Source organism: Heloderma suspectum, chromosome 4 (assembly GCF_057233095.1).
Source record: "Heloderma suspectum isolate Gila_16-S chromosome 4, 16-S_ref, whole genome shotgun sequence".
Taxonomy (NCBI): Eukaryota; Metazoa; Chordata; class Lepidosauria; order Squamata; family Helodermatidae; genus Heloderma; species Heloderma suspectum.
Genome location: NC_139461.1, coordinates 263,574,895 through 263,601,152, shown reverse-complemented (window position 1 = coordinate 263,601,152; position 26,258 = coordinate 263,574,895). Strand labels below are relative to the sequence as shown.

The 26,258-nt window shown below is 43.0% G+C and overlaps 1 protein-coding gene across 12 annotated transcripts in view; it reads right to left on the bottom strand.

The window, feature by feature from the left end:
- PPP1R12B (protein phosphatase 1 regulatory subunit 12B) overlaps positions 1–25,420 on the bottom strand; it is a 163,494-nt gene extending 138,074 nt beyond the window's left edge. For 10 of the 12 annotated variants that reach the window (XR_014790680.1, XM_084853609.1, XM_084853611.1 and 7 more), the window contains exon 1: positions 24,996–25,420. Coding sequence is in view for 9 of the 12 variants with exons in the window: in XM_084853609.1 (XP_084709735.1) it covers positions 24,996–25,271 (276 nt within the window). In the remaining 3 variants the exon portion in view is untranslated. The remainder of the gene's footprint in view (positions 1–24,995) is intronic. The other 2 variants (XM_084853618.1, XM_084853617.1) reach the window with 1 other exon arrangement.
- Between the last annotated feature and the right edge of the window lie 838 nt (positions 25,421–26,258).

The following is a 26,258-nucleotide window of genomic DNA, read 5'->3' as shown; positions in this document are numbered from 1 at the left end:
TACAGACCCTATAAAAGGGAAAGCTAGGATTCTCACAAGATCCTGCATTCTGGACAAAGACTTGGGAACTACCCAAACCTACTTGAGTGAGTTAGAATTCCATGGTTTTCTGCTCGTGTACCGTCCCCCCTGCTGCACGACTGACTCCCTGGCCGAGGTGCTTGAGGTGGTCTCTGATCTGTGCGTGCAGTCCCCTAACTTATTGGTTTTGTGGGACTTCAACATACATTCAGAGGCCATCCTCACAGGGGCACCTCGGGACTTCATGGAGACCATGGCTTCCTGGGAGCTGCACCCTATTCCAACTGGGCCCACCCATGTAGCCGGTCATGCGCTAGACCTTGTGTTTGTTTCTGGAGAAGCGGGGAGTGATCTGGAAGTCAGGGGTATATCCACCACCCCCTTGTCATGGTCAGATCACTATCTGGTGACGTTAGACTTCTCGGTTCCACAACCCCTCCGCAGGGGTGGAGGATCCATTAAAATGGTCCGCCCCAGGTGTCTTATGGATCCAAATGGATTCCTGAAAGCGCTTGGAGATTCTCTGGAGTATGCCAACGGCCACTCGGTCGAGACCCTGGTGGGTGGCTGGAATGCTGCAATCACTGGGGAATTAGATCAGATGGCTCCGAAACGCCCTCTCCCCCTGAACAGGGCTCAGACTGCACCATGGTTCAATCCGCGGTTACGAACTCTGAAACAAGAGGTGAGATGGCTAGCGCGCCAGTGGCGGAAGTCTCGCTCCAAAGACGATCAGACACGGACTAGAGCTGTATCTTCAGCCTAGAACGTGGCAGTGAAGGCAGCAAAAAAGGAATATTATGCTGCCTCTATCGCATCTGCAGAGTGCTGTCCCAGGAGGCTGTTCCAAGTGGTCTGGAGCCTGGTTGGTCCAGTGGCTCCAGAACCGCTGGAGCATTCTAAGGCCTCCTGTGAGGCCTTGGCAAGGCACTTTGCAGATAAAATTGATCGGATTAGGAGTGCTATTCCATGCGCTGTGGATACAGTTAGTGAGCAAAAGGCGGTCTGTGGCAAACCAGTTTTGTGGGATAGGTTCCAGCTTGTTCCTTTTGATGAAGTGGACAAGGTGCTTTGGCCGACCACCTGCTTACTTGATCCTTGGCCATTCTGGGCTGCAGAGAGAGATTGGGTGAGGGGATCAGGGCAGTGGTGAATGCCTCCCTTGAGGAGGGAGTGATGCGCTCAGCTCTCAAGGAGGCAGTGATAAGACCACTCTTAAAGAAGCCCTCCTTGGATCCCCAAGTTCTGAACAACTTTTGCCCAGTCTCGAATCTCCCATTTTGGGACAAGGTGATTGAGCGGGTGGGGGCGATGCAGTTGAAGGCACACTTGGAAGAAACTGATTATCTAGATCCATTTCAGTCGGGCTTCAGGCCTGTGCATGGGACAAAAGCGGCCTTGGTCGCCTTGGTGGATGATACAAGGAGGGCTCTGGATAGGGGCGAATGCTCCTTCCTTGTTCTCCTCGACCTCTCAGCAGCTTTTGATACTGTTAACCACGGTATCCTCCTGGACCGCCTGGAGGGGTTGGGCATTGGAGACACCGTATTGCGGTGGTTCCAGTCCTTCCTCTCTGGCAGGTACCAGAGGGTAGCACTGGGAGAGGAGGTTTTGGACCCGTGGACGCACACTTGTGGGGTGCCACAGGGTTCCATCCTCTCCCCGATGCTATTTAACATCTATGTGATGCCACTGGGGGCTATCATCAGGAGGTTTGGGGTGCGGTGTCATCAATATGCGGAGGACACACAGCTCTAACTCTCATTCAAATCTTCACCAAAGTTGGCCATAGAATCCCTATCCAAATGTCTGGAGACGGTGAGTGGCTGGATGGGGAGGAACAAGCTGAAGCTGAACCCTGACAAGACCGAGGTACTTTTGGTGGGAGACAAGAGGAGGTTGGGGGATGTTGACCTGGTGTTGAATGGGGTACAGCTACCCTTGAAAGACCAGGTCCGCAGCCTGGGGGTCATTTTGGACTCCCAGCTGTCCATGGAGGCTCAGGTGTCAGCTGTGAGCCGGACAGCGCTGTACCAACTCCATCTGATACGGCGGCTGCGCCCCTACCTTCCCAACCATCTGCTTCCATCAGTAGTACATGCCCTGGTCTCCTCTCGTTTAGATTACTGTAATGTGCTCTACATGGGGTTACCCCTGAAGATGGTTCGGAAGCTGCAGCTGGTACAGAACGCGGCGGCTCGCCTGATTAAAGGCAGCCGCCGGTGAGATCACATCACTCCAGCACTGAAGGAGTTGCACTGGTTACCAGTTGTTTTCCAGGCCAAATTCAAGGTGTTGGTTTTGACCTTTAAAACCCTGTATGTTTCTGGCCCAGCCTATCTTAAGGAGTGCCTCCAGCAACACCAGACAGGCCACTTAACAAGATCAGCCTTGGATGGCCTTCTCTCTGCCCCATCAGCCAGGACAGCTAGGCTGGTGAGGACGAGGGAGAGGGCCTTCTCTGTGGTGGCCCCCACTCTGTGGAACTCCCTCCCTAGGGAACTCCGCCATGCCCCCCCTTTAATGAGCTACCGCCGCGCATTAAAAACGTGGTTGTTCAGGCAGGAATTTGGGGTGGGTTAGGGTATTTTTAGAAATATTATGTTTTTAGTGTAGAATTGTATTGTTTTAAATTGTTCTTTTATATACTCTGTACATTGCCCAGAGTGGCTGAGTGACCAGCCAGATGGGCAAGTAATAAATTAAATAAATAAATAAATGGTTTTGCTTACTGAATTATAGCCATTTCCATGCCACCTGCTCCAGAGAGTTTGCCTCATTAAACTTATGAGCCAACTAAAGGAATGTACTGTGGGTGGGAGAGGTAGACACCAATGGGGTGTTGCCTGGCCCAGTAAGGCCAGCATCTGGTCTGAAGGTCAGGGTTTTTCTCCTTCTCAACTGTGTCCCAAAAGTGTGCTTGGTTTATGTTGTTAATAGAACTCTTTAAGAGCCATTTAGAAATGAGCACCAGCCCCTACTCCTACTTTGTGTTCTGTTTTTGAAAAGATTACATTATACTGCAATAAAATGCAGAAACTAGCCTATCTATCTATCTATCTATCTATCTATCTATCTATCTGAGAGAGATGGAAACTAGCTCACTACTTCACAATCACCATGGCGTAAACAGGCACGGTTTGCCATGTCGTCCAAACCTGGGCAGCATGGCTTCTTGGAAGGGGAAACAGCCCTCAAATAAGCCAACAATAGCCCATTGGTTATTTGGGGGTTGTTTCCCTCTCCAATAAGCCATTTCCTCTGGGTTCAGACAACACGACAAGCCACGCCCAGGTGGGTAATTAGGCAAATGGCACCTGGCATGCACTGCAGCTTAAACAAACCATGGTAGCTTGTTTGGGCCACAGTGATCGTGTGACCCAGGTCTGTGTGAGATGTAGGGAGGGTTCGCACATTGCTTTAAGCGATGGTGGCTTATAAGCTACTCACAGTAGTTTATTTGGAAAATAAGCTACTGTGATTCCTCACATGATCAGACGAATAAGCTACACAGAGTAGGTTTTTCCCCCCCTCGTCCCTCCTCCCTCTGTAGTCCTCCCACCCAGCCAGGATGGTATCCCATTTTCCTTTGCACTTGATACAATCCCCCACCGACCCTCACACCGCAGCTACATCACTTTCCTCTCTCCAGTTGGCTGGCTGCACACTAGGGGGCACCTTCTTCTGTCTCTGCCTTTCTGCTGATATCACCGTGGTGTTGATCCTTATCCACTTCCCAGCAGCTAGAGATGTAACATTTCTGGAAATTTTGAGACTATGGGGGGGAAAAAACTTTTTTTTCAGGGGGGGGAGAAAAAGTGGAAGTTTTGGGAAAATTGAAAAATAAGCAATACTTATTTTTTTAGCACTCTTTATAGATCACTTTGTTGCTTTAAGACAGCCTTCCCCAACCTGGTGCCCTCTTTTTGGACTTCAGCTCCCATCAGCCTCAGGCAGCATGGCCAATGGTCAGGAATGTTGGGCACTGTAGTCTAAAATATCCGGGGGGCACCAGGTTGGGGAGGGCTACTTTAGGAACATAAAGCAGCCTTTCTGTTCCTAAAGTTATTTTATGTATGACTTAGTTTGCTCATAAAATTATCATTATATTTTAAAATTTTAAAAGTAAACTCAGATAGTAAATTTGTAATTATTGTTTGAATAGATTAGAACTACATTAAATGACTGCTACAGCATCAGAAACACAGGACTTTAGAACAAAAACCAAACCATCAAGAATGCACATTTACTATCAAGAATGTACAATGGCGACTCTACTCACATGTTGGGAAACTGAGAATAAATGTCTATCAGTAAAATGCACTTTCAATCAATAACTTTAATATGGAACTCACTATGCTGGGAATCTTACAGAGAGGATTAACAAAAATATTTTATCCATGGCTTCATTATTTCCAGACATTTACATCTCTACTCTTTCTATAAGTGTTCTTATTACATAGTTTTTAGGAATCACTTTGGGGGGAGTAAAGACTGAGTAACAATATAGAAATACTTTGTCTTAAATTCCAAAAGAAAATATTTCATTATCCAAAGCCGTTCAATATTGCCAATTTTTTGGAAAAAAACAAAAACGGTCTTTCCAGGCCTTCACATCTGTACCAGAACTCCAACCACCATCACCCCACCCAAGCTGTGCTGCATTGCTCCGCACTGCCCAAGTCCCCAGCCAGATTTCCATGCTTTTCCCTTCTGCCCTGCCTGCCTGCACCCCCAACACCATTTCCCCACCCAACCCACGGTGCTCCTCACCTCTCTTCGCACTGCCCTTTCCCCCTGCCCGCCCACACCAAAAAGGGGATGGTGGCTCTAAACCCTTGGAAGTTTGCAGGAACAGGACAAAATTTCATACACAGGTTCCCCTTGTAGGGAGGCACCCTGATGCACAACCAAAACCCTGTGCAATTACAAAAACATGCAAACAAAAACGCCTTTTCACCAAAAAGCGGGTAGCAGCTCTAAACCCATCAAAGTTCACAGGAAGAAACAGGACAAGTTTCATACACAGGTTCCCACTGTGGGGAGGCATCCGAGGAAGAACTAAAACCCTGAGCGGCTAAGCTTCTCCATGGGAAACATGGGGGTTTGACACTTTGGAATTCTGCAGAGTGCACCAGCAAGGGAGGGGTGAGGACAGAGATGGGAAGAGAGTGCAATCTGTTTCTAGGCAGATCACAGAAACAGAGATTGCCTGAAAGGAGCAGAGCAGTGGTTTTGACTGCTCTTGCCAGGCGACTCTGTAGGCGATATATTTAAACTACTCTGGTGTGCCAGGCAACACAATAAGCCATGATGGTTAAAATAAACCTCACTGCAGACCATGGCTTATTAGGGTGGATTATTTTGCCTAAATAAACCATCGTGGTTGGGGGAAACCACTCACAAATGACACAATAAACCATCATGACTAATTCAGAAAAATAAACCATCGTGGCTTATCGTGTCATGTGAACCCAGCCATAAAGTACACACTGGAACATAGGGGATGCAACACATTACTATATACTTCAAGTTATGCATTACCTCTGTAAGGTCCCTATCACTGGAAGCCAGACCACCTACTGTCAGAGATGGTAGACATGTTTTCAGTCAGTTCATTGGCTGGAAACTTCTAGTATATATTGATGGCTGTAAAATGATCTTCCCTGCAGCTTAATAAAAAATTCCCTCTGATGGAAATTACTATGGACTTCACGTGTTACCCAGAGTAAACAAAGCCTTTCAGAAAATATCCAGGTGCCCATGAGGATGAACAGTTTTCCTTAAGAAAAACTATAATGTCTTCAAACCATGAGTACCTGGTAATAAAACAAGGCAACACTTCACATCCCCATATTCAACAAAAATAATAGTCTTCAGCTATTTATTTAGTGATTTCTGTTCATTTACTGTGAAGAGATAAGTCAGTGCCATTATGCACTCCTACTATCTGTTCTTTCATTTGTGTTTTCATAACTGCAGTACTTTCCAAGCCTACAAGTTCAATTTTTCCTCCTGCCTACCTCCTTAAAAGAGCAATGAGACAATTTTTAAATTGTGTCACTAGTGAACTTTAGAATTGACCTTCAAGTAAGATTGACAGTGGAGTCCGCATAGGTTATTCTGAAATACTCTGCTGACTCATCATGCCTACTCACAGCACCTGTTACCTCTCATATGCGGGAGGTACTCTCTGCAGCCACAAAAGACTAGGGTTTATGTTTAGACAAGGATTCAGTCAAATTATGCAAAATCTGGACATACCATAAAAAGTAGCACACAGTATTTCTAGCACATGTCTACATGGATCTTCAGTTTTCTGGGGGTGGGGTGCGGTTAGAATACACTTTACTTGGTAATAAGAAACAGTGGAGGGAAAATGCATGTCTTCATGGCTTGGAAGCCTGGGAATATAACATCTGAAATGAATCAGTGGGATAAATCAGGGATGGCAGCAGGCTTGTGCTATCAACTTCCTCCTCCCCTCCCTCATGTGGATTCCCTCCTTCCTTTCCTGATTTGCATAACCAGTTAACCAAGATGGCTAAACTGGGCAAAATATGGAGAGAGCTAACTAGGTTTGCGAAGCCACTACAAATATGCTTTCAAACAATTGGAGAAAATTCCTGGTTAGTGTTAACTATAGGTTGCCCACTTTGGATGTCACAGCAAACTATGGTTCTTCAAACTAGGAAAGGGAGGAGGAAATGTATTGGAGGGAGAAGAATGTGAGCCCATGGTATGTTCCCAATCTCGAAAATCATGGTTTGGAAGTTTGGGAATATGACATCTGAACTGAATCACTTTAAGATAGCCAAAAAGACCTCCTTGATTTATTCTCTGTCAGATCAGCAAGTCCTAGGTGAAAAAGAACAATCAGGGGCCATTGCCATAGGATTCTCTTCCCTTCAACACACAGTGCAAGACCTTTTTAGTTAAGTTTGCTTTTGGTAGCCAAAGTTAATCTTTCAGCAGATAGAAAATATTATCATGCACTGTTAGTCTGACTTTGATTTTATATGCATTTCTTCTTTTTTAACTTTATTTTTATACCATTTTTAGTACAATGAACACTGGCTAAACATAGCCTAACAAAGTTAAAGAAAACAATCAAACATAACCAATTCAGTTAGGATGTATACTTCCAGTTCACACATAATCGCAAATCGTGGGTTAATTAACATATGACTAACCCACAATTTAATTAATTAACCCACAATTTGCCATTATGTGTAAACCAGGTCATAGAGTACAGACTTGCAAAACCTTCAAGCTGAAATAATTTTATTTATACATTTTTAAATAAATATAAATAATTATAAATTTTATAAATAAATAAAATTAACTCAAGCTGATTTATCTAGCCAGAAACAGTGTCTGAAAATTCCATAGCTTCTTAATATGAACTTTTACTTTAAACTCCATGGACTTCAGAAAATTGAAATTTTGCACTTAAATGAAACAAGCTTTAATTATTTCACAAGTTAGTTTGTTCCTTGACTGTGTGTTATTCTCAAACATACATCCATTTTTCCCACATACTGCAGAAAGGAATCTGAGGTGACTGGAAAGCAGAGGCTGTGTTGTACAAAGCCTGTGATAACATGCTGCAGGACCAATATCCTTGGTAGCCTCTCAGAGCACACCATATCCCTGAATCTGCTCTATTACCCTACGTCTGAAAGTACTTTATCAGCATATAGTCCTAACTTGTTTCAAGAATCCAGCTGAATGCAACAGCAATGCTGAGGTCACTTACATCATTATATTATGTATCGAAGAGATTTGCAGGAACATGAATCAACTCTACCAGCATTTTAAAATACTGGATTAAAGTAGTACTTCACTTATTCTGAAAGAGAAAATACTTCATGAGAGGGTGATTTGGTTTTGTGTTTTTTAATTTCCCCCCAAGATCTCCAATTTTTCAGTTGCAACCCTTAGGAAAAAATGAGGCGGAGGACCAAACTCCCCACCCCTAGCTTTCACATTTCTGTGAAATTACTCATCCATACAATTAAGAGCAACATCTACAGGGTCCCTCGATCCCCAAACTTTTACACAGCACTCCATGGGAAACAGTATATCCCTTTTCAGGGATACTGGGAATGCCTTAAGAACATACCAGGTGTCAGAGTACAGACAGCAGCCTTTCAGAATGTCATTAGGTTTTCTCTGTCAGCACAAAAGTTTTTGAAAGAAAATCTCAAAAAATACATCAGTGCTGTATCACATGTACACACACAATACTGTCATTACAGCAATGCTTTGCCATCATTAGCCACATTTGGCAACACAAGCAAGCCATAAGAGGTTAGCTCTTTCCCCTAGGAAATTAGAACACATGATGACTCCAAAAGATAGGTCTTGTACTCTGATCCTAAACATCCTAAGCTAAGATTCAATATTTCACTGGACTGCACTTCCAAGTAAGTGGGCTTAAAGTAATCTTCCAAGGTTGCAATACTAAAAAACTCAGTGGGACTTTGAAGGAAGCATGTTTAGATAACTCTGATAGGGGCACAGACTCAAAATACAACAGGATTCTACCAAAAGATTTTAATATTAAATTATATATAATCTGTAGAAGAAAAGTATATGCATGAAAGAGATATAATGAAGAGCTAGGGCTATTCAACACAGAAAATAAAAAGATTAAACGTAAAAACAACATGGATCCCTATTAAGATTCAGTAACTTGAATAGCCCCCTTCATGGATCACTGCCTTGTTGTGGAGAAGGGGCTTGTGTAACTCAGTGAAGCCATAAGCTATGCCGTGCAGGGCCACCCAAGATGGACAGGTCATGGCAGAGAGTTCTGACAAAATGTGGTCCACTGGAGAAGGAAATGGCAACCCACTCCAGTATTCTTGCCAAGAAAACCCCATGGAACGTATCACAAGGCTAAAAGAGATGACGCTGGAAGATGAGCCCCTCAGGTCGGAAGGTGTCCAATATACTACTGGGGAAGAGCAGAGGGGATTTCCAAGTAGTGCCAGAAAGAGTGAAGCGGCTGGGCCAAAGCCGAAAGGACACACAGCTGTGGATGTGTCTGGTGGTAAAAAGAAAATCCGATGCTGTAAAGAACAATACTGTTTCAGAACCTCGAATGTAAGATCAATGAATCAAGGTAAGCTGGAGCTGGTCAAACGTGAGATGGCAAGATTGAACATCGACATCTTGGGAATCAGCGAACTAAAATGGACAGGCATGGGCAAATTTAATTCAGGTGACCATCATATCTACTACTGTGGGCAAGAATCCCTTAGAAGAAATGGAGTAGCACTCATAGTCAACAAAAGGGTAGGAAAAGCAGTACTGGGGTACAATCTCAAAAATGTACAATCTCAAAAATGTAAATGTACAATGTAAAAATGTACAAAAATGTACAATCTCAAAAATGTAAAATGAGATTCGTACGATCTCAGTACAAATCCAAGGCAAACCATTCAACATCACAGTAATTCAAGTCTATGCCCCAAACACTGAGGCCGAAGAAGCTGAGGTTGATCGGTTCTATGAAGACCTACAACACCTTCTAGAACTAACACCAAAAAAAGATGTCCTCTTCATCATAGGGGATTGGAATGCTAAAGAAGGAAGTCAAGAAATCACTGGGATAACAGGCAGGCATGGCCATGGTGTACAAAATGAAGCAGGACAAAGGCTAATAGAGTTTTGCCAAGAGAACACGCTGATCATAGCAAACATTCTTTTCCAACAGCACAAGAGGCGACTCTACACATGGACATCACCAAATGGTCAATATAGAAATCAGATTGATTATGTCCTTTGCAGCCAAAGATGGAGAAGCTCTATACCGTCAATAAAAACAAGACCTGGAGCTGACTGTGGCTCAGATCATGAGCTTCTTGTTGCAAAATTTCGGCTTAAATTGAAGAACGTAGGGCAAACCACTAAACCATTCAGGTATGAGCTAAATCATATCTCTGATGAATATACAGTGGAGGTGAGGAGTAGATTTAAGGGATTAGACCTGATAGACAGAGTGCCTGAGGAACTATGGACGGTGGTCCGTAACATTGTTCAGGAGGCAGCAACGAAATCCATCCCAAAGAAAAAGAAATGCAAGAAAGCCAAGTGGCTGTCTGATGAGGCTTTACAAGTAGCTCACGAAAGAAGGGAAGCGAAAAGCAAAGGGGAAGATATAGCCAACTGAATGCAGAGTTCCAGAGAATAGCAAGGAGAGACAAGAAGGCCTTCTTAAATGAACAATGCAAAGAAATCGAGGAAAACAACAGAATGGGAAAGACTAGAGATCTCTTCAAGAAAATTGGAGATCTCAAGGGAACGTTTTGTGCAAAGATGGGCATGATAAAGGACAAAGAAGGCAGGGACCTAACAGAAGCAGATGAGATTAAGAAGAGGTGGAAAGAATACATAGAAGAACTATACAGGAAAGATCTTAATGTCTCTGATAGCCATGATAGTGCGGTCACTGAACTTGAGCCGGACATCCTAGAGAGTGAAGTCAAGTGGGCCTTAGGAAGCATTAGTAACAACAAAGCTAGCAGAGATGACAGTATTCCAGCTGAGCTATTTAAAATCCTAAAAGATGATGCTGTTAAAGTGCTGCATTCAATATGCCAACAAATTTGGAACACTCAACAATGGCCGCAAGACTGGAAAAGGACAGTTTACATTCCAATTCCAAAGAAGGGCAACGCCAAAGAGTGTTCAAACTACCGCACAATTGCGCTCATTTCACATGCCAGCAAGGTGATGCTCAAAATCCTACAAGCTAGGCTTCATCAGTATGCGAACCGAGAACTACCGGAAGTACAAGCTGTGTTTCGAAGAGGCAGAGGAACGAGAGATCAAATCGCCAACATTCGCTGGATCATGGAAAAAGCAAGAGAATTCCAGAAAAACGTCTATTTCTGCTTCATTGACTACGCTAAAGCCTTTGATTGTGTGGATTACAACAAACTGTGGCAAATTCTGAAAGTGATGGGAGTACCAGACCACCTTACCTGTCTCCTGAGAAACCTGTACGAGGGTCAAGAAGCAACAGTAAGAACCAGACATGGAACAACTGAGTGGTCAAAATTGGGAAAGGAGTACGACAAGGCTGCATATTGTCATCCTGCTTATTTAACTTATATGCAGAGTACATCATAAGAAATGCCGGGTTGGATGAATCACAGGTCGGAATTAAGATTGCTGGGAGAATTATCAACAACCTCCAATATGCAGACGACACCACCCTAATGGCAGAAAGCGAAGAGGATCTCAAGAGCCTCTTGTTGAGGGTGAAAGAGGAGAGTGCAAAAGCTGGTTTGAAACTCAACATTAAAAAAACTAAGATCATGGCATCTGGCCCCATCACTTCCTGGCATATAGAAGGGGAAGAAATGGAAGCAGTGACAGATTTTACTTTCTTGGGCTCCAAGATCACCGCAGACGGTGACTGTAGCCATGAAATTAAAAGACGCTTGCTCCTTGGGAGGAAAGCTATGGCAAACCTAGACAGCATAGTAAGAAGCAGAGACATCACCTTGCCGACAAAGGTTCGCATAATCAAAGCTATGGTTTTCCCAGTAGTAATGTATGGCTGTGAGAGCTGGACTATAAGGAAGGCTGAGTGCCAAAGAATTGATGCTTTCGAACTGTGGTGCTGGAGAAGACTCTTACGAGTCCCCTGGACTTCAAGGAGGTCAAATCAGTCAATCCTAAAGGAAATCAACCCTGAGTGCTCATTGGAAGGACAGATACTGAAGCTCAAATATTTTGGCCACCTAATGCGAAGAGAAAACTCTCTGGAAAAGACCCTGATGCTGGGAAAGACTGAAGGCAAAAGGAGAAGGGGACGGCAGAGGATGAGATGGCTAGATAGCATCACCGATGCAATGAATATGAACTTGAGCACACTCCGGGAGAGAGGGCAGGACAGGAAGGCCTGGCGTGCTATGGTCCATGGGGTCACGAAGAGTCAGACACGACTGAATGACTGAACAACAACAACAACAACAACAACTTGAATAGCTCTTAGTGCAGCCATATGACCAGTTTTTCATTATTATGGACACCAGGTAAAGCTCCACTGCCCCATACTGCCCATAGCATAACCCTCTCTATATACCCTACTCACTAAATCCAATTATCAATGCTAGAGCAGCTGCTTTGCATGTAGAAGGTCCCAGGTTTGATCCCCGGCATCTCCAGGTAGGGCCGGAAAAATTCCTGTATAAAACCCTGGAGAGCTGCTGCCAGTTAGTGTTGACAATACTGGGCTAGATGGACCAAATGGTCTCACTCAGTAGAATGCAGCTTCATATGTTCCTATGGATATTCTGCCCTAACGAAGCAAAATGCAAGCAGCATGCCACTGGACATAGGGCAGTATGTATGTGTATCTATCTATCTATCTATCTATCTATCTATCTATCTCCTAATAGATCACAGGTTAGCAGGAATTTTTGCTTGCTGAGATGTTAAAAAAAGTAAAATTAATATTTTCTAAATCTTATTAGCTCACCTTGTATTTGTTGGAGCTTCAGCAGATAAACAATTGCTTTAAATCTATTTTCTGCATAGAAATGAAAGCAGCATTATGGCATTGCATGCCATGGTGCTCTGCATTCATACAGAGATGTAGGGGAGGGAGAGGAGAGGTGTTGCAGAACACAGGTGTTGAGAGACATGTTCTTTACCTCTACTCAAGTGAGTACACTGTGTACCATGTCTACACTTCTCGGAGAACTTGGAGGGAGGTGGTTTCACTTTGTGACAAGTGTGAAGGTCAGACCAACCCAGCCTATTTCCAAGTCCTCTTGCATGGGCAAAGCATATGGGTGGAGGTCTTGTACCTCCCTTCACTAGACTTTGGAGAGTGTCAGAAGCAATATGACTCTTGCTTGCTGTTTACTTATTTATTTAGCCCCATCACTGTGCGCGGTACTTTACAAACCATAAGAGGATTGAATCCAGCCTCCAAGTGATGCGGGGAAGGGGGTAGAAGAAGGGGAAGGAAATGGAGGTTCATGTTACTGAGGAACTCACCTTTTGACTCCAGATCTCCATTTGGTCACAGGATACTAACTAAAACAGAAGCTGAGACAGCCAGAACACAATGATTACAGTTTGTACTTGCTGACCTCTAACTACATTTATCAGTAGGTGGGCTTCTTGCCAGTTATGCATAGCAGCATGAGATCTCCAGATATACGCAGATACCTTCCTCCTGCCCAGTCCCTAAACTCATCAAGTCTTCCAAAGAACACCCTGAATTGGCCTGGTAAGGGAAAACCTCACTACCAGCAAACACATTAGCTCCTATTAAAGGTAGCACTCTCCACTCAAAATGTGCACACAGAACACATTTTTGCCTTAAACTCATCACCCACGGTGGGGGAAAAGACAATCCTGCTAGGGTTAAGGGTACCCTTCTCCTCTTTGATCTTGCGAAAAACCCTCCTTTAGGTAACTTGACCCTACAAAAACAACCTACAACTTGAACTTAGTGTTGTCCTCGAGGAGCATAATAGCCAACATGGAGGAGCAGGTGGGGTAGTAGGCACTAGGCATTCATGCAAAAAAAGGAACACAGATATTGCCTCTTCTAGAGTAGAGGAAAATGGTTTCTCCATCTGTGATTTTGAGAAGGCCAACTTTAAGGACAACCTGGGCTGTTCCAGCCCTTCCCTAGTTAGGTCTACTCTTATTATCCTTTCCCATTTTTATTGTTTTACAGTCAGTTTAGTTAGGGAATGCATGGCTTGGTAGTATTTGCAATCCCCCTTCAAGCCTTTGCCAGAGAAAGGGCTGGTAAGGAGACTTGAGAGGACTCCGCTTGCTCCCTGGCCCAAACCAGCATCCAATCAACCCCAGTATCTTGGTGTCAAGGACAGTCTTTTTATCCACAACATCCCACTGAAGGAGAACCCCTTTCCCTACTCTAGGAGGGGCAATATCTGTGTTCCTCTTTTGCACTTGTGTCTAGTACCGACTACACTCCCATCTCCATATTTGGTATTAGGTTCCTCCTTTCTGCATCTCCCCTGAAAGTTAACCAACAAATTGCTGATCCAAGCTGAATACTGCTTATGCAATCTTTTTTTTTTTCATTTCTGTAACAACTTTGCATAGAAATCAATTCTTTATTGATTTATAATAAAACTGTTTATATTCTCAATGCTAAACTCTAATCCATTGCCTGATTGCTACTTCCCCCTGGCATAAGTGTAGCCTCCCCATGGCATGCTGCGACCCTTAAAGACCCCAGAAAAGACATGTTTCTTCTGTACATGTGAACAGTACACATGTGGATGTGAACATGTGTTAACACAGGAGAATCATGAAAATAACAGATTGTTATTTCAGTTATATGTACTTAGCCTTAGGGAATGGGAACTAGAAAGATGTGCCAAATGCTTCAGGAAATGCTTCCGAGCTCTCGCTTTGCATCACATGTTATGGAAGGTCACGAGACATGCACTCCTCTGGATGTCTTCCAAAGCTCAACACAATATGAGAGACAGATCCCACCATACTCCCCACACTGCACACTCAGAGAAGGGGTCACTGGTGGCCAAAAATAATGGCTGGCTACCAAGTCAAGCTTTGCCAACCAGTGCTGCCTCACAAAATTAAACTAATAACTAGAAGAGAAAACATGCAGTTGCTTATCTGCATAACAAGAAGTGAGTGGAAAGTACCTGACCATTTCCCTGTCCCACAAAGAGATCAATCTCATGACTGACCAGACAGATTAAAATGTTGTCACTTGGGATGGTCCAGATATCTAATAAGGACCTATTAGTCTTTACCTGACATGGCAAAACATCCTTTACTTTGTTAAGGGACAACAGAGACTGATTTTGAAATCATTCAATAAGTCACTTGTGGTATCTTTGTAGATCAAATTAAAGTTCAAAGCACTGCAAAGAAACAACAGTATCTGCTTGGAAGACCAAAGTGAACAAGTTATTAATAGAAGCCTGTTTTTCATATGGTCCGGAAATGGATGGTGAGCAGTTGCTGTGTCAGATCAATTCAGTAGTTCAGAGTATCTATGAGCCAAGTTTAGTCTGGATTTGAAACGACAGTGACACATAAAAGACTAATAGCAGGTGATCATTCTTCATTCAAAAGATGTCACAAATTCTGATGATGAATGCTAGAAAACCACTGCAAGGTTATTTTACTGTTTTCAGGCAATAAACGGACCACTGCAAGGTTATTTTACTGTTTTCAGGCAATGATTTCATACATTAAGATCGCCTTTCAGTTACTGAAATTTAAATCCTTTACAAGCTGGGAAAGGTGATTATGTCAAAGATGCCACATTTTACCACTAAGCAAAATGATTACATCCATTTAGTAACAGTCTGCAATAATTTTCCTTCAAAGTAACAATGGTTTGGTTCACATGTCATCCTTCTAAAGAGGTACTGTGTGGATCAGAGCCCTCCCCTTTTATAGAACACTGAAGAAGGGAGGAGGCTAACTTCAGCAGTCAAAATAGGCAGCAGCAGCCAGCAACAGATATCTTTTTTAAAACCATAGTTCCTCATTTTCTCAGGCACCGGTTGCCTACTCAAGGGAGATTAGCTGTTGCCAGAGCAATGAAAGAACTACTACTTTAAAAGACAACTACAATTTTTGAGGATGAGCAGTTGAAATGGTCCAGCAGGGGTACCATCTCCTGTTGTCTCCCCTCTCAAGAGTGCAGTGCAGGCAATTGTTTGCTAGTCAATAAGAACACAGTAAGAACCATGATGGATTAAATTAAATGCCTATCTAGTCCAGCATTCCGTTTACACAGTAGCCAACCAGATGCCCATGGGAAGCCCAGAAGCAGGACATGAGTGCAATAGAACTTGTGTTCCCAGCAAATGGCATACAGAGGCCCCTGTATGCCCCTGATACTGGAGGCAATATATAGCCATCATTACTATATAAACCATTGATAGCCTTATTCTCCCTGAATTTGTCTAATCCTTCTTTAAAGCTGTCCAAGTTCGTGGTCATCACTACCCCTTGTGGTAGTAAATTCCATAGTTTAACTATGTGTTGTATGAAAGAGTACTTCCTTCTATATGAATCTCCCACCTTTCTGCTTCTTGGGATGACCCCGAGTTCTAGAATTATGAGACAGAGAAAAACGTCCGCCTATCCCCTTTCTCCATACCTTCTATAACTTCATACATCTCTATCATGTCCCTCCTTACTCGCCTTTTTTCTAAGTTAAAAAGCCCCAAACGTTGTAATGTTCCCTCATAAGGGAGTTGCTCCAGCCCCTTGATCATTTTGGTTCCCCTTTTCTACACCTTTTCCAATTCTACAATATCATATTTGAGGTGCGCTAAGCAAAACTGTACATAGTATTGCAAGCATGGTCACACTATAGTTGTGTTTTTTTTTAATAAAGGCATTATGATATTGGCAGTTTGGTTTTCGATTCCTTTTCTAATTATGCTTAACATTAATTTTTTCTTTTTCACAGCAGTCACACACTGGGTTGACATTTTTATCCAGCTATCCACGACAACCCCAAGATCTCAATGAAGCTTCTCCTGCTTCCCAATCTGACTATGTATGGGAAGGTGGCTCCTCTCTTTCTCAGAATTCCCAAACGACAGAAGACACCACCAAGTGGGCAACGTAAGTTGCTTGTGGGCACACAAGTGTCCACTTGTGTGGGCAACGTAAGAGTCAAACCCATTTCTACTGCAAACTCGCATATGGAAGTGAAACATTGGAAGTGGCCATTTACATTTTATTATAAGAGTGGGAGGGAAAGTAATAGACTACAGAGACTATTTTCATAACAACATTATTAACATTAAAATATTGTCTTATTTAAATGGGCAACATGAAAAGCTGAATCCAATCATGCATAAGAGCTTTAACCCTTCCCCCTCTCAGATTTCCAATGTTTATATTTTTAGACAATACTTTCCCTCACAGAAAAACATGATGTCTGTCCAGAATAGCTGAAAGTTTTATCAAATCAAGAACACCCTACATTCCAGATCTCAAGAGCACAGGTAGCTATCTTCCAGAAAGGTGGAACTCTGCCATTAACTGCTAAGCACAGGTTAGAAAAATCACATAGCAGAATCGTTATTCCAAACCTGTGATGCAAAGCAGCCTAATTTCTATCTTACAAATCTTCATAGGAGCACAGAAGTAGCAACATGAATAGCACAATCCTATGCATGTTTATTCAGAAGTAAGCCCAACTAAATTCAATGGGATTTATACTCTAGTAAGTGGAACTATTAGCCTAAGGGCACAATCCTATGCATGTTTAGAGAGAGAAAAGTCCTGCAACTCCCAGTATTCCTCAGCCAGGAGCTGTAGGACTTTCTCTCTCTCTCTGAACATGCATAGGATTGTGCCTTAAGTGAATTTTTGAAATTAAATAGTATAACTTGCCATTCCGCCTCAAGTGCTGAACAAGTGATGACCTCTCCTACCAGATGCTAATGTCTATGTCACCTTAAAGGAAAAGCCAGAGAAAGCCAATCCATATTTAAGTGGACAAACTATAGAACATCTGAGAGTTCCTAAATCAACTAGGAAAGCAATAATGAAGAATTAAGGTGGGGAGGGGAAGGAGGTAGATGACACTACATACATTCAAGTTCTGATAAAGTGAGAACTGAGACTGAGAGATGGACACAAACTTATCTTCAATAGTAGTAGCTTCCAGATTGTTTTAAAGTGTCAGAATATGACTTTTTAAAAAATTATTATTATTTTTTTTTGTTAAGCTAGCAGGGGCATCCCATATCAGGTTTTCAACAGAAGGCAGAATAAAGATTTCTTACAGCCTGATCCTATGCATGTTTTCTGGACAGTAAAGCCCACTAAATTCAACAGGGCTTACTCCAAAGTAAGCATGTCTATGACTGCAGCCTTTGTGTACCCTGGCGAGTACAAACCATGGCAAAGGCAGAGACTGTCACATATTCACCCAACAATAAATCAGAGTTAACCAAACAATAAATCATAAAAAATTAACCCCTAAACAACCCAGAGTGTCCAGGTTTGGATGTCACAATAATGAACTACAACGGGCCGATCATAGGTTGTTAATTGAAAGTTGAGGTAAGGAGCACACCAGAGGCAGCAAGCCTGCTCCCACTCATGCCTGGCAATTTGTGAGTTAATTAACCAACGATTGCACATTACGTGCAAACCATTCACATATATATATTTATTATATTTCTATAATATGAAATTGCCAAAGCTCTCTGGGCAGCTCATAAAACAAAGCTCTTCTTATCAATATTAGCCTTTAAATGGATACACAATACATACATAGTACACTCACAAGTAAGGCACAGTCAATCCAGAGCAAAACTATTTACCAATTAGTAACAAATGTCTACATCAGCCTTCCCCCAACTTGGTGCCCTCCAGATGTAGACAACAACTTCCACCAACCCATCCAGTGGGGATGATGGGAGTCATAGTCCAACACATCTGGTGGGAACTAGATTGGGGAAGGCTCATTTACAAGCAAAGAAAGGAACAGTCAGTGGCAAGAGACTGAAGTGCTTCTAGACATGTATGTGAGAGTTTGGTATAGTGTTTACTGGGTGACTCTGGGCCAATAACCTACATCACAGGACTGAAAGGGATCATGGGAAGGACCGAAGCTCAATGGTAGAGCACATACCTTCCATGCAGAAGGTCCCAAATTCGATTCCAGCCACCTCCAGGTAGAGCCAGGAAGAAATCCTGCCTGAAACCCTGGAGAGCTGGTGTTGACAGTACTGGGCTAGGTGGACCAATTGTTTGACTCAGTATAAGGCAGCTTCCTATATACCATAATTAACTATGGATGAAGTTAAAATAATTACTTAACCCTTAGAAGAGAAACACTTGGAAACAATTTTGGTAAGATTCAAAAAATAAAAATTCATGTTCATATGTAAAACCACCATGCAAGCAGCAATTTTCATTGAAAAACTGAACAACATGCAGGAACATGAACACTGTACAACAGGAAACATGAAGGTTCATGAGCTACGATTGTATGCTGTTTGCTCCAACCGAGAATACCAGAAGTCAAGCCTAGGTTTCACATGATGTATTAACATGTTTGTGCATAATCACTTAATCAGACAAGCAACAATGAAATTAGTGAATATTCTTGCTTTTGCAGGTTGTCATTTCTAAAATTTCAACTTGTCCAAACTAAGTTTCACCTGAGTATCATATTGACTTAAGTTGCACATCTTGATGAAGGGAGAAAATGCATCCTGCTTGTGCCTTGTCCCACTGACTAACTCTTTACACAAAATACATATTGCAACAACAACCCATTATGTAAACTATAGTTTGTCTTACACTGTTCACCTAAACCTCCCTGCTAACTTGATTTCGATTGCCATTTCAAATCAAACAACAATGACAAAACAATTCAGGCAGTCATTATGCTGAAGCTTCTCCATCTATTAACCAATCTTTAAAGTGTTTCTCATTAAATGAACTAACATCTTCTAACGAAAACATCCGAAAGCACTATAACTGGTAAGTTAAAGACTTGGTATTTATATAACATACTTTAAGGGTTCAAAGTGTTTTGCATACATTACCTAAACAATCCCTACAAAAACCCTGTAGTTGGGCCAGTATTAAACAAACTAAAGATGAAATTGTTTAATTTCTTAAGTGGTGTTTTCAACTGAGATGTTGAAGCACAGAATGAAACACAAGGACTAACATTTAAAACCCTAAGCTCACAGGTCAGTGACTAGACAAAGCAGTACTCTAGAAGGGGTGAAATAATTACTTGACTATCACACCGCTACGATTTCCGATGCTAGTGCTTTGCTTTAAGCTTCTTAACAATCCAAACTAAAGGTGCAGGTTTCATCCCATCAAAACCAATGGAGTTCCACTGGTGCTGGAGCAAGGGAGCAGGTCAAATTTCTCTGATTCCCCCCTTCTCCCTGAAGGCCCCTATGCCCACAAAAAATTGCTCTGGAGGATTGGGGACCTTCTGGAACAATGTGGGGGGTGGAACTGGGGGATGAGCACAGGGGGAAAATGGGAATTGGGGAAAACTGCCACCTCACCACATTGCTCCTGTGGGAAACCTCCACTGGATCCCTGTTCCATCCACAAACAGAAGGAGCCTTTCTATTCATGGACAGGCAAGTATGGAGCCAACCCAACACCTTAAGCAGGATATAAATCTTCTAAATAAATATATAAAAGGAATAATCTCAAGTGAACACACCTAACATGCATAGCAAATTGCATCTGAAAACCATGAAACTTTACAAGACCATGTAAAAATGTATCCCACTCTGTTCACATTTTCTAATTGAAGTAATTACAGACTTCTCATCTACATTTGTACTATGCAAAGGTTACCATTATTTACTTGATCCATTTATTTATTTATTTTACTGCCTTTAAGCAGTTTCCCAGGACAGCTTACAAGAAGTTGAAATTACAACAAATTCAAACAAAAACGTTAAGATTAATACACCACAATATATCAAACTATATAAAAGCAGTCAAAATTAAAAACAAACACCAAGCAGTATAAAAGCAATGTGCAGAGAATTAAAAATAAAAAGGACTTTTCCTGGCACCAAAACTACATCAAGGTAGGCACCAGGTGAGCCTCCCTGGGGAAAGCATTACACAGTTGGGGTATTACCATCACGTAGACCCATTCCCCATAGCCAGGGCCCCTTTGGACAATTTTATTGTACGGGCAGGCACATGTGGAGACAAGTGTCCTTTAGATATCACTGTTCTAAGCCATGAAGGGCTTTAAAGGTCAAAACCAATACTTTGAGCCTAGAAACAAACTAGGAGCTGTTAGATTCTCATAGCATTTTTTTAATCTTATAAGAATAATAAGTGTTATAGAAAGTGTTCAGAAGTAGCTCTGAATAATTTACATCTGATTTTAAACATTTTGGAACACATCCTCCACCATTTGTGACAGAAAGAGAGAACCAGGCAGAATACAAGGTACACTAACTTCCAAACACATGGGGGACACAAAATACATGTCAAACAAAAGAGGACATGGTGAGTTCTAATCCCAGCTTCAAATGCCATATAGGTGTGGGCCTGCCAAGTATCAAAGCCAGTAACAGAAAGAACCTAGCAGCAGAGCTGGTAGCACAAAGGCCTTGTACTCGGCCTGTTGCTGAGACCATCGGAATCAGAATGCGGAGAACAAAGATCAGCATGTTCTTTGGGGTTCATGCGAGTATTTTCCAAATGATGTCCCACTCTGATTTTGACCTTCAGAGAGGGCTCAACAATCAAGTCACTCACTGCAACCCTTAAGACCATGGAACAAAGCATGTTCCATGCTACTATGCCAAGTAGAGAGCAATAGATAGCTCAGGGATCTTTTAACTGAAATGGAATGGAGTGATTTCCAGTGCACTCAAGACTGACAGGCTACCTCAGTGGGCCTATCTCAGAGGGATCACACAGCAAGAACAAAGCTAAGGAGATGGATGTCATCATTCCAGCAGTTACTTTTCCAAACTGGGTACAACATTTTATCTGCAGCCAACAGGCATTATTAAAGGCTGAAAGTCACATCTTGAGCTCTCTGATATTAAGGAGGTGATCTGCTGACAAGATGTGACAGCTGTTCATGTGCAATAACACACAAACCTTGTTCACATGTCACATTCTCTTTCAAACCTGATGTGCCAAGCAGCAAAATCAGTCCCTTTCCCAAGAATATGCATAGCTACCTTGTTTTCAATTACGCTATGTGTTTAACTCATTTGGAGACCATAATTACTATTAGTCCCAGGATTACCAACGTGCTACCAAATGTGGAGTCCATGGAGAATGTCACATGCACACAACGCCCCAAACAGATCAGACACTGTACGAGGCAAACTGTATCATTCTTAAATGTAGAATTCAGTGCTTGAATTCTGCAATTACTGGCAAGCACAGAATTTAGCACTGGGTTAGAAGTCATTAGCTCTCTTTAATTTTTGTTTTTAAAGCCTTTATGATTGCAAATATATGCTTCAAGGGCCATGGGCAATGAAGTCTCAGAAGCTAAACTGGATACGAAAGAAGTAAGGTCTCCAACTGTCAGTGCGCCATTCTCTGCATGATTCCTTGCCTTTCCCCATGTCTAAGATTATGCAAAAACATGTGCAGATGTTTTTATTCTGTATAATGTATTTCTATGTTACTGAAAGTTCATTTATGCTCTTTAGCATTTATCTAGCTGACATTTTAAAAAAATCACTAAGTAATGCTAGCTTCTTCCAACACTCAATAAACTTTTCCCCCACCATTTCAGAGAAATGCTAGCTTACTGAGAAAATATCAAGGCATCTTTGCATACAATAGCAAATATATAAATATGGTTTCACTGACAGACCTGGTTCACACATAATGAGAAGCCACCATGGGTGAATTTCCCCACTGTTGTTTTTGTTGCGGCAGCCCCCACCATTTTCAATATGCAAGCTGCAGCAGGGGCGTGCTGTAGTATGTCACTATGCGCAAATGCAGCAAGGGTAGGCTGTTGGGGTGGTTGACAAGCTACCTGCAACGCTTGTCAACCATCCCAACAACCCACCCTCATTGAGTTACATGTAAAGAAAAGCTACAGTGTGCCCCCCGCCACGCCCTGAATATTCAAAATGGTGGATACCACTCTAACAAGAAGCACAATGGGGAAAAGTCACCCGTGGTGGCTTCCCGTTACATGCAAACTGGAAAACTGAGAGGGAAGGCACTATGCACAAAAAAACACCAGGAAGGAAAAGATCCCAAAGCGCCACTGAGTATGGTCTATAATAATTGTTTATTCATTGTGCAAATCTCTAAAATGCTCAGCTCTGCGTGTTTCGAGACAAAGTCTCTTCTTCAGGAGCAATTAATCTCTTGGTCAAGCCTGCTTCTATTTCTGTAGGAACTAGTCTGTTCTATTGGCTGTGGTCCTCGAAACGCATAGAGCAGAGCATTTTAGACATTTGCACAATGAATAAACAGTGATTATAGACTATACCCAGAGGTGCTTTGGGATCCTTTCCTTCCTGGTGTTTTTTACATGCAAACTGGGCCAATGTCAGTTTAAGTGACAAGAGATTCAAATAGGTGTTATCAGATGTTTCCCAGTCTCAAGTGTTTTCTCTGCTCCATTACAAAGAACAACATGACACAAGAACCATAGAAGAGATTACTGAATTTTGATGCTTTTATCATGTTAGGAGGAGCCTCTTGAGGATACTTTTGGTACTTACTGGACACTAGGAATTCTATTAATAGAATTCTATGTTGCTCATCTTAGACCCTGGCACCTTGTGCTCTCTGTAAAGGTTGCCAAGAGAAACAATTTTGAAAGTCAAAAGTATCACAGCAACCCGTATGCAGGACACATTAAGGCAGTAGGCAAGACATAATATTGAGCTTACCAACACTGAAAAAGCCTCATAAATGAACCAAGAACAATCATAACTTCCTAAGACATCAATACTTTATATGCACATCAGTACTTCAAGCTGAAACCATTTCCAAATATTCAACTTTTCTAGGAGTTTCTTATTTTGCAATAATAACTTCCATTTAGTTTTTTATTTTAGAATTCCAGAGTCATGTAAGTGAAGGAGCAGAAAATAGGAAAAACCCTCTATAACTAGCTGTGACAGATATATTTTACTGAAGCACATTCCATTAGAAGCGATGGCTCCTCCTGTAGGTCCAGACAGATCAAGGTAGCTTAGAATCAAACATCTTTGTGAAATACACAATTTAAAGTGTAAACATGACACCACACTTAACAAATTAGTCTAACTTTGCCCTGATTTGCAAAAAACCAAAACAAAAACAAGTCTGTCTTCTCCATATTTTCCATCCGTTTGTGGATGAAAGAACAGACAGGGTATGTTTAAATTAGACTAAGCTTACTTCTATGGCCTTATCTTCCCTCTGGGAATTCATGGTACAAGAATACATAAATGTTATTTGTTAGTAGCAAATGACAAAAAACATGTGGTTTGTGGGGGTATGAATACACAATTTGTGTGGAAACTGCTGTCTGGACAAGAAACCCCTTACTGAAATAAAGGGCAGGGGCATGGCGCTGACAGCATGCAAGACATTGTTAGAGTTACACTAGAGAGAAGAGCAATTCTCCTCACGTAGCCACAGGAAGGTTACATATGTTCACTGAGACAAGATTTTAAAGATTCAGCTCAAGGAGGGGGTGGGGGGAGAAACAAGCTGATTTCAAGTTCCACTGATGGATGCCCAATATCTGGTGCATTACCCTCACTATGCATCTGGTCATCCATAGGTCAAGCAAGGCACTACTTGTTCTCAATCCTACAGTGTACAGCAATTGCTAAGAATGTGTCTGTATGGTGCTGTCACTTCATCTAGATTACTTCTCAGGGATAGGCAGAAAAAGCACACCTCTTCAAAATGGGGGCGGGGGAGAGAGGAGAGATCCTGCAGGATATGAGTCATGCTATGGGTCCTTGGTGCAACCCTGTGCACACTGCTGACCACGGAGAGTCAGCATCAGTTCCCATAGGGGATGTTAATCCATCTGTGCATGGGTCAATCATGGGGGGGGGGGTTATAAACAGGGTAGGAGGAAGAGGGGCAGGCGGGGGGAGAGAAATGCAAAGATAGAAAGGGAACTTTGTTCTCATTTACTGAGCAGACAACCTTTGAGGCGTAGCCCTTCAAGCCTTCCTCTCTCTCCCCTACTCATACCCCGATCTATCTATATGCCATCTTTACTCTAAGCAAAGGAAAATGACTGGGCAATGTTGTCATCAATCCCTCTGTAAAGATCAGTCCCTAGAAGGTTCGGGGGCGAAAGCAAGGACAGGGGGCGAGAGGAGAGGAAAGGAGAAAGGGGTCGTATACTCTCACCGCCTCTCTCCCCGTCTCTGCCGGCCCACCCAATGGGGCAGGGAGATTGGGGGATCCTGGGGGAGAGAGAGAGTGGGGGGGCGTTCCCCTTCCCGGGGTACCTGGTGCAGCGCTGTCAGCCCGTCCACGTTGGCCGTGTTGAGGCGGGCTCCGCGGGCCAGCAGGCGCTTCACCTCGTCGGTGTCCCCGCTGGAACAGGCGGCCAGGAAGACGGCGCCGTCCTCGAACCGAACGCGGGCCCCGCCACGGCGCCGGCTCCGGGCGGGAGTCACCGGCTCCAGCTCGGTCAAGGAACCCTTCCAGCGCTTCAGCTGCTCCGCCCGCCGCAGCCTCGCCGATTCGGCCCGCTTCACCCCCAAGTGCCCCGGCTCCGACATGGCGGCAGTGGCGGCGCGCGACAACGACGACGACCCCTGTCCGTCACGCTCAGTACCAAGAGCTGCACCGATCGCCTCAGCCCGGAGAAGAGCGCAACAGCCCTGCCGCCATCTTTACAACTCCCTGCGTCCCCCTCCCTCCCCGAGTTACTGCGGCGCGGGCGCAGACAGGCAGCCTAAAGCATCATGGGAACGGTAGTTCTAAAGGGCTGCCCGGTAGGACCCTTGTGACGAGTCCATTGCTGCCAGCTTACAGTTTCTGGCTAGGGGTAGGGATGGGGAAAGAATAGGAAAGACACGTTATAAGGAAGGAGGCGGCGGCTTAGCATTAGCCCTGGAACTCTCAGTGCCCTGAATCATATATATTCATATATATATACAATCATTTATATATATATATATATATATAATGATTGTTATTAACATCAGCATGTCTAGACAGCACTTTCCCCAGCACTGTGTAAGCGCTGTGTCTATCCACCCACACACACATATGGAGAAGGAGGTTACCCAAGAAAATGGTATGATTTCTACTTATCAGAATTAGATTGGGGCATGAGACATCTCCGTTAAAGGGCCACCTCTTCCATCAATTCAGTACACAGCATTGGCCAAGCCATATCTTGTTCTCCCCAATTCTCCAACTATAAAATGGAATAGCACTCCTCAGTGCAGCGACCTTGGGCACCACTGTATAAATTATAAGCAAGCAGCACTGAGAAATTAACCCGGGAGTGGGGGGGGGGAGAGAGAGAGAGAGAGAGAGAGATCCCTTCTCTTAAAAGTTAAGAGAAGAATGCATGTTTCTGCAATACAGTTTTTAAGGTACTGGGATGTCCAGAGCTGGTTAAAATGTTCTTTCTATGCTCATCTTACCTCATCAGCTCCATCTTGTGGGTGATTTAGTTCTTTGAGTTTCAGGCATTCATTTGAGAGTTTAATAATTTGTCAAATGAGTAAATCTCACACATTACAGTTCTGATTGGG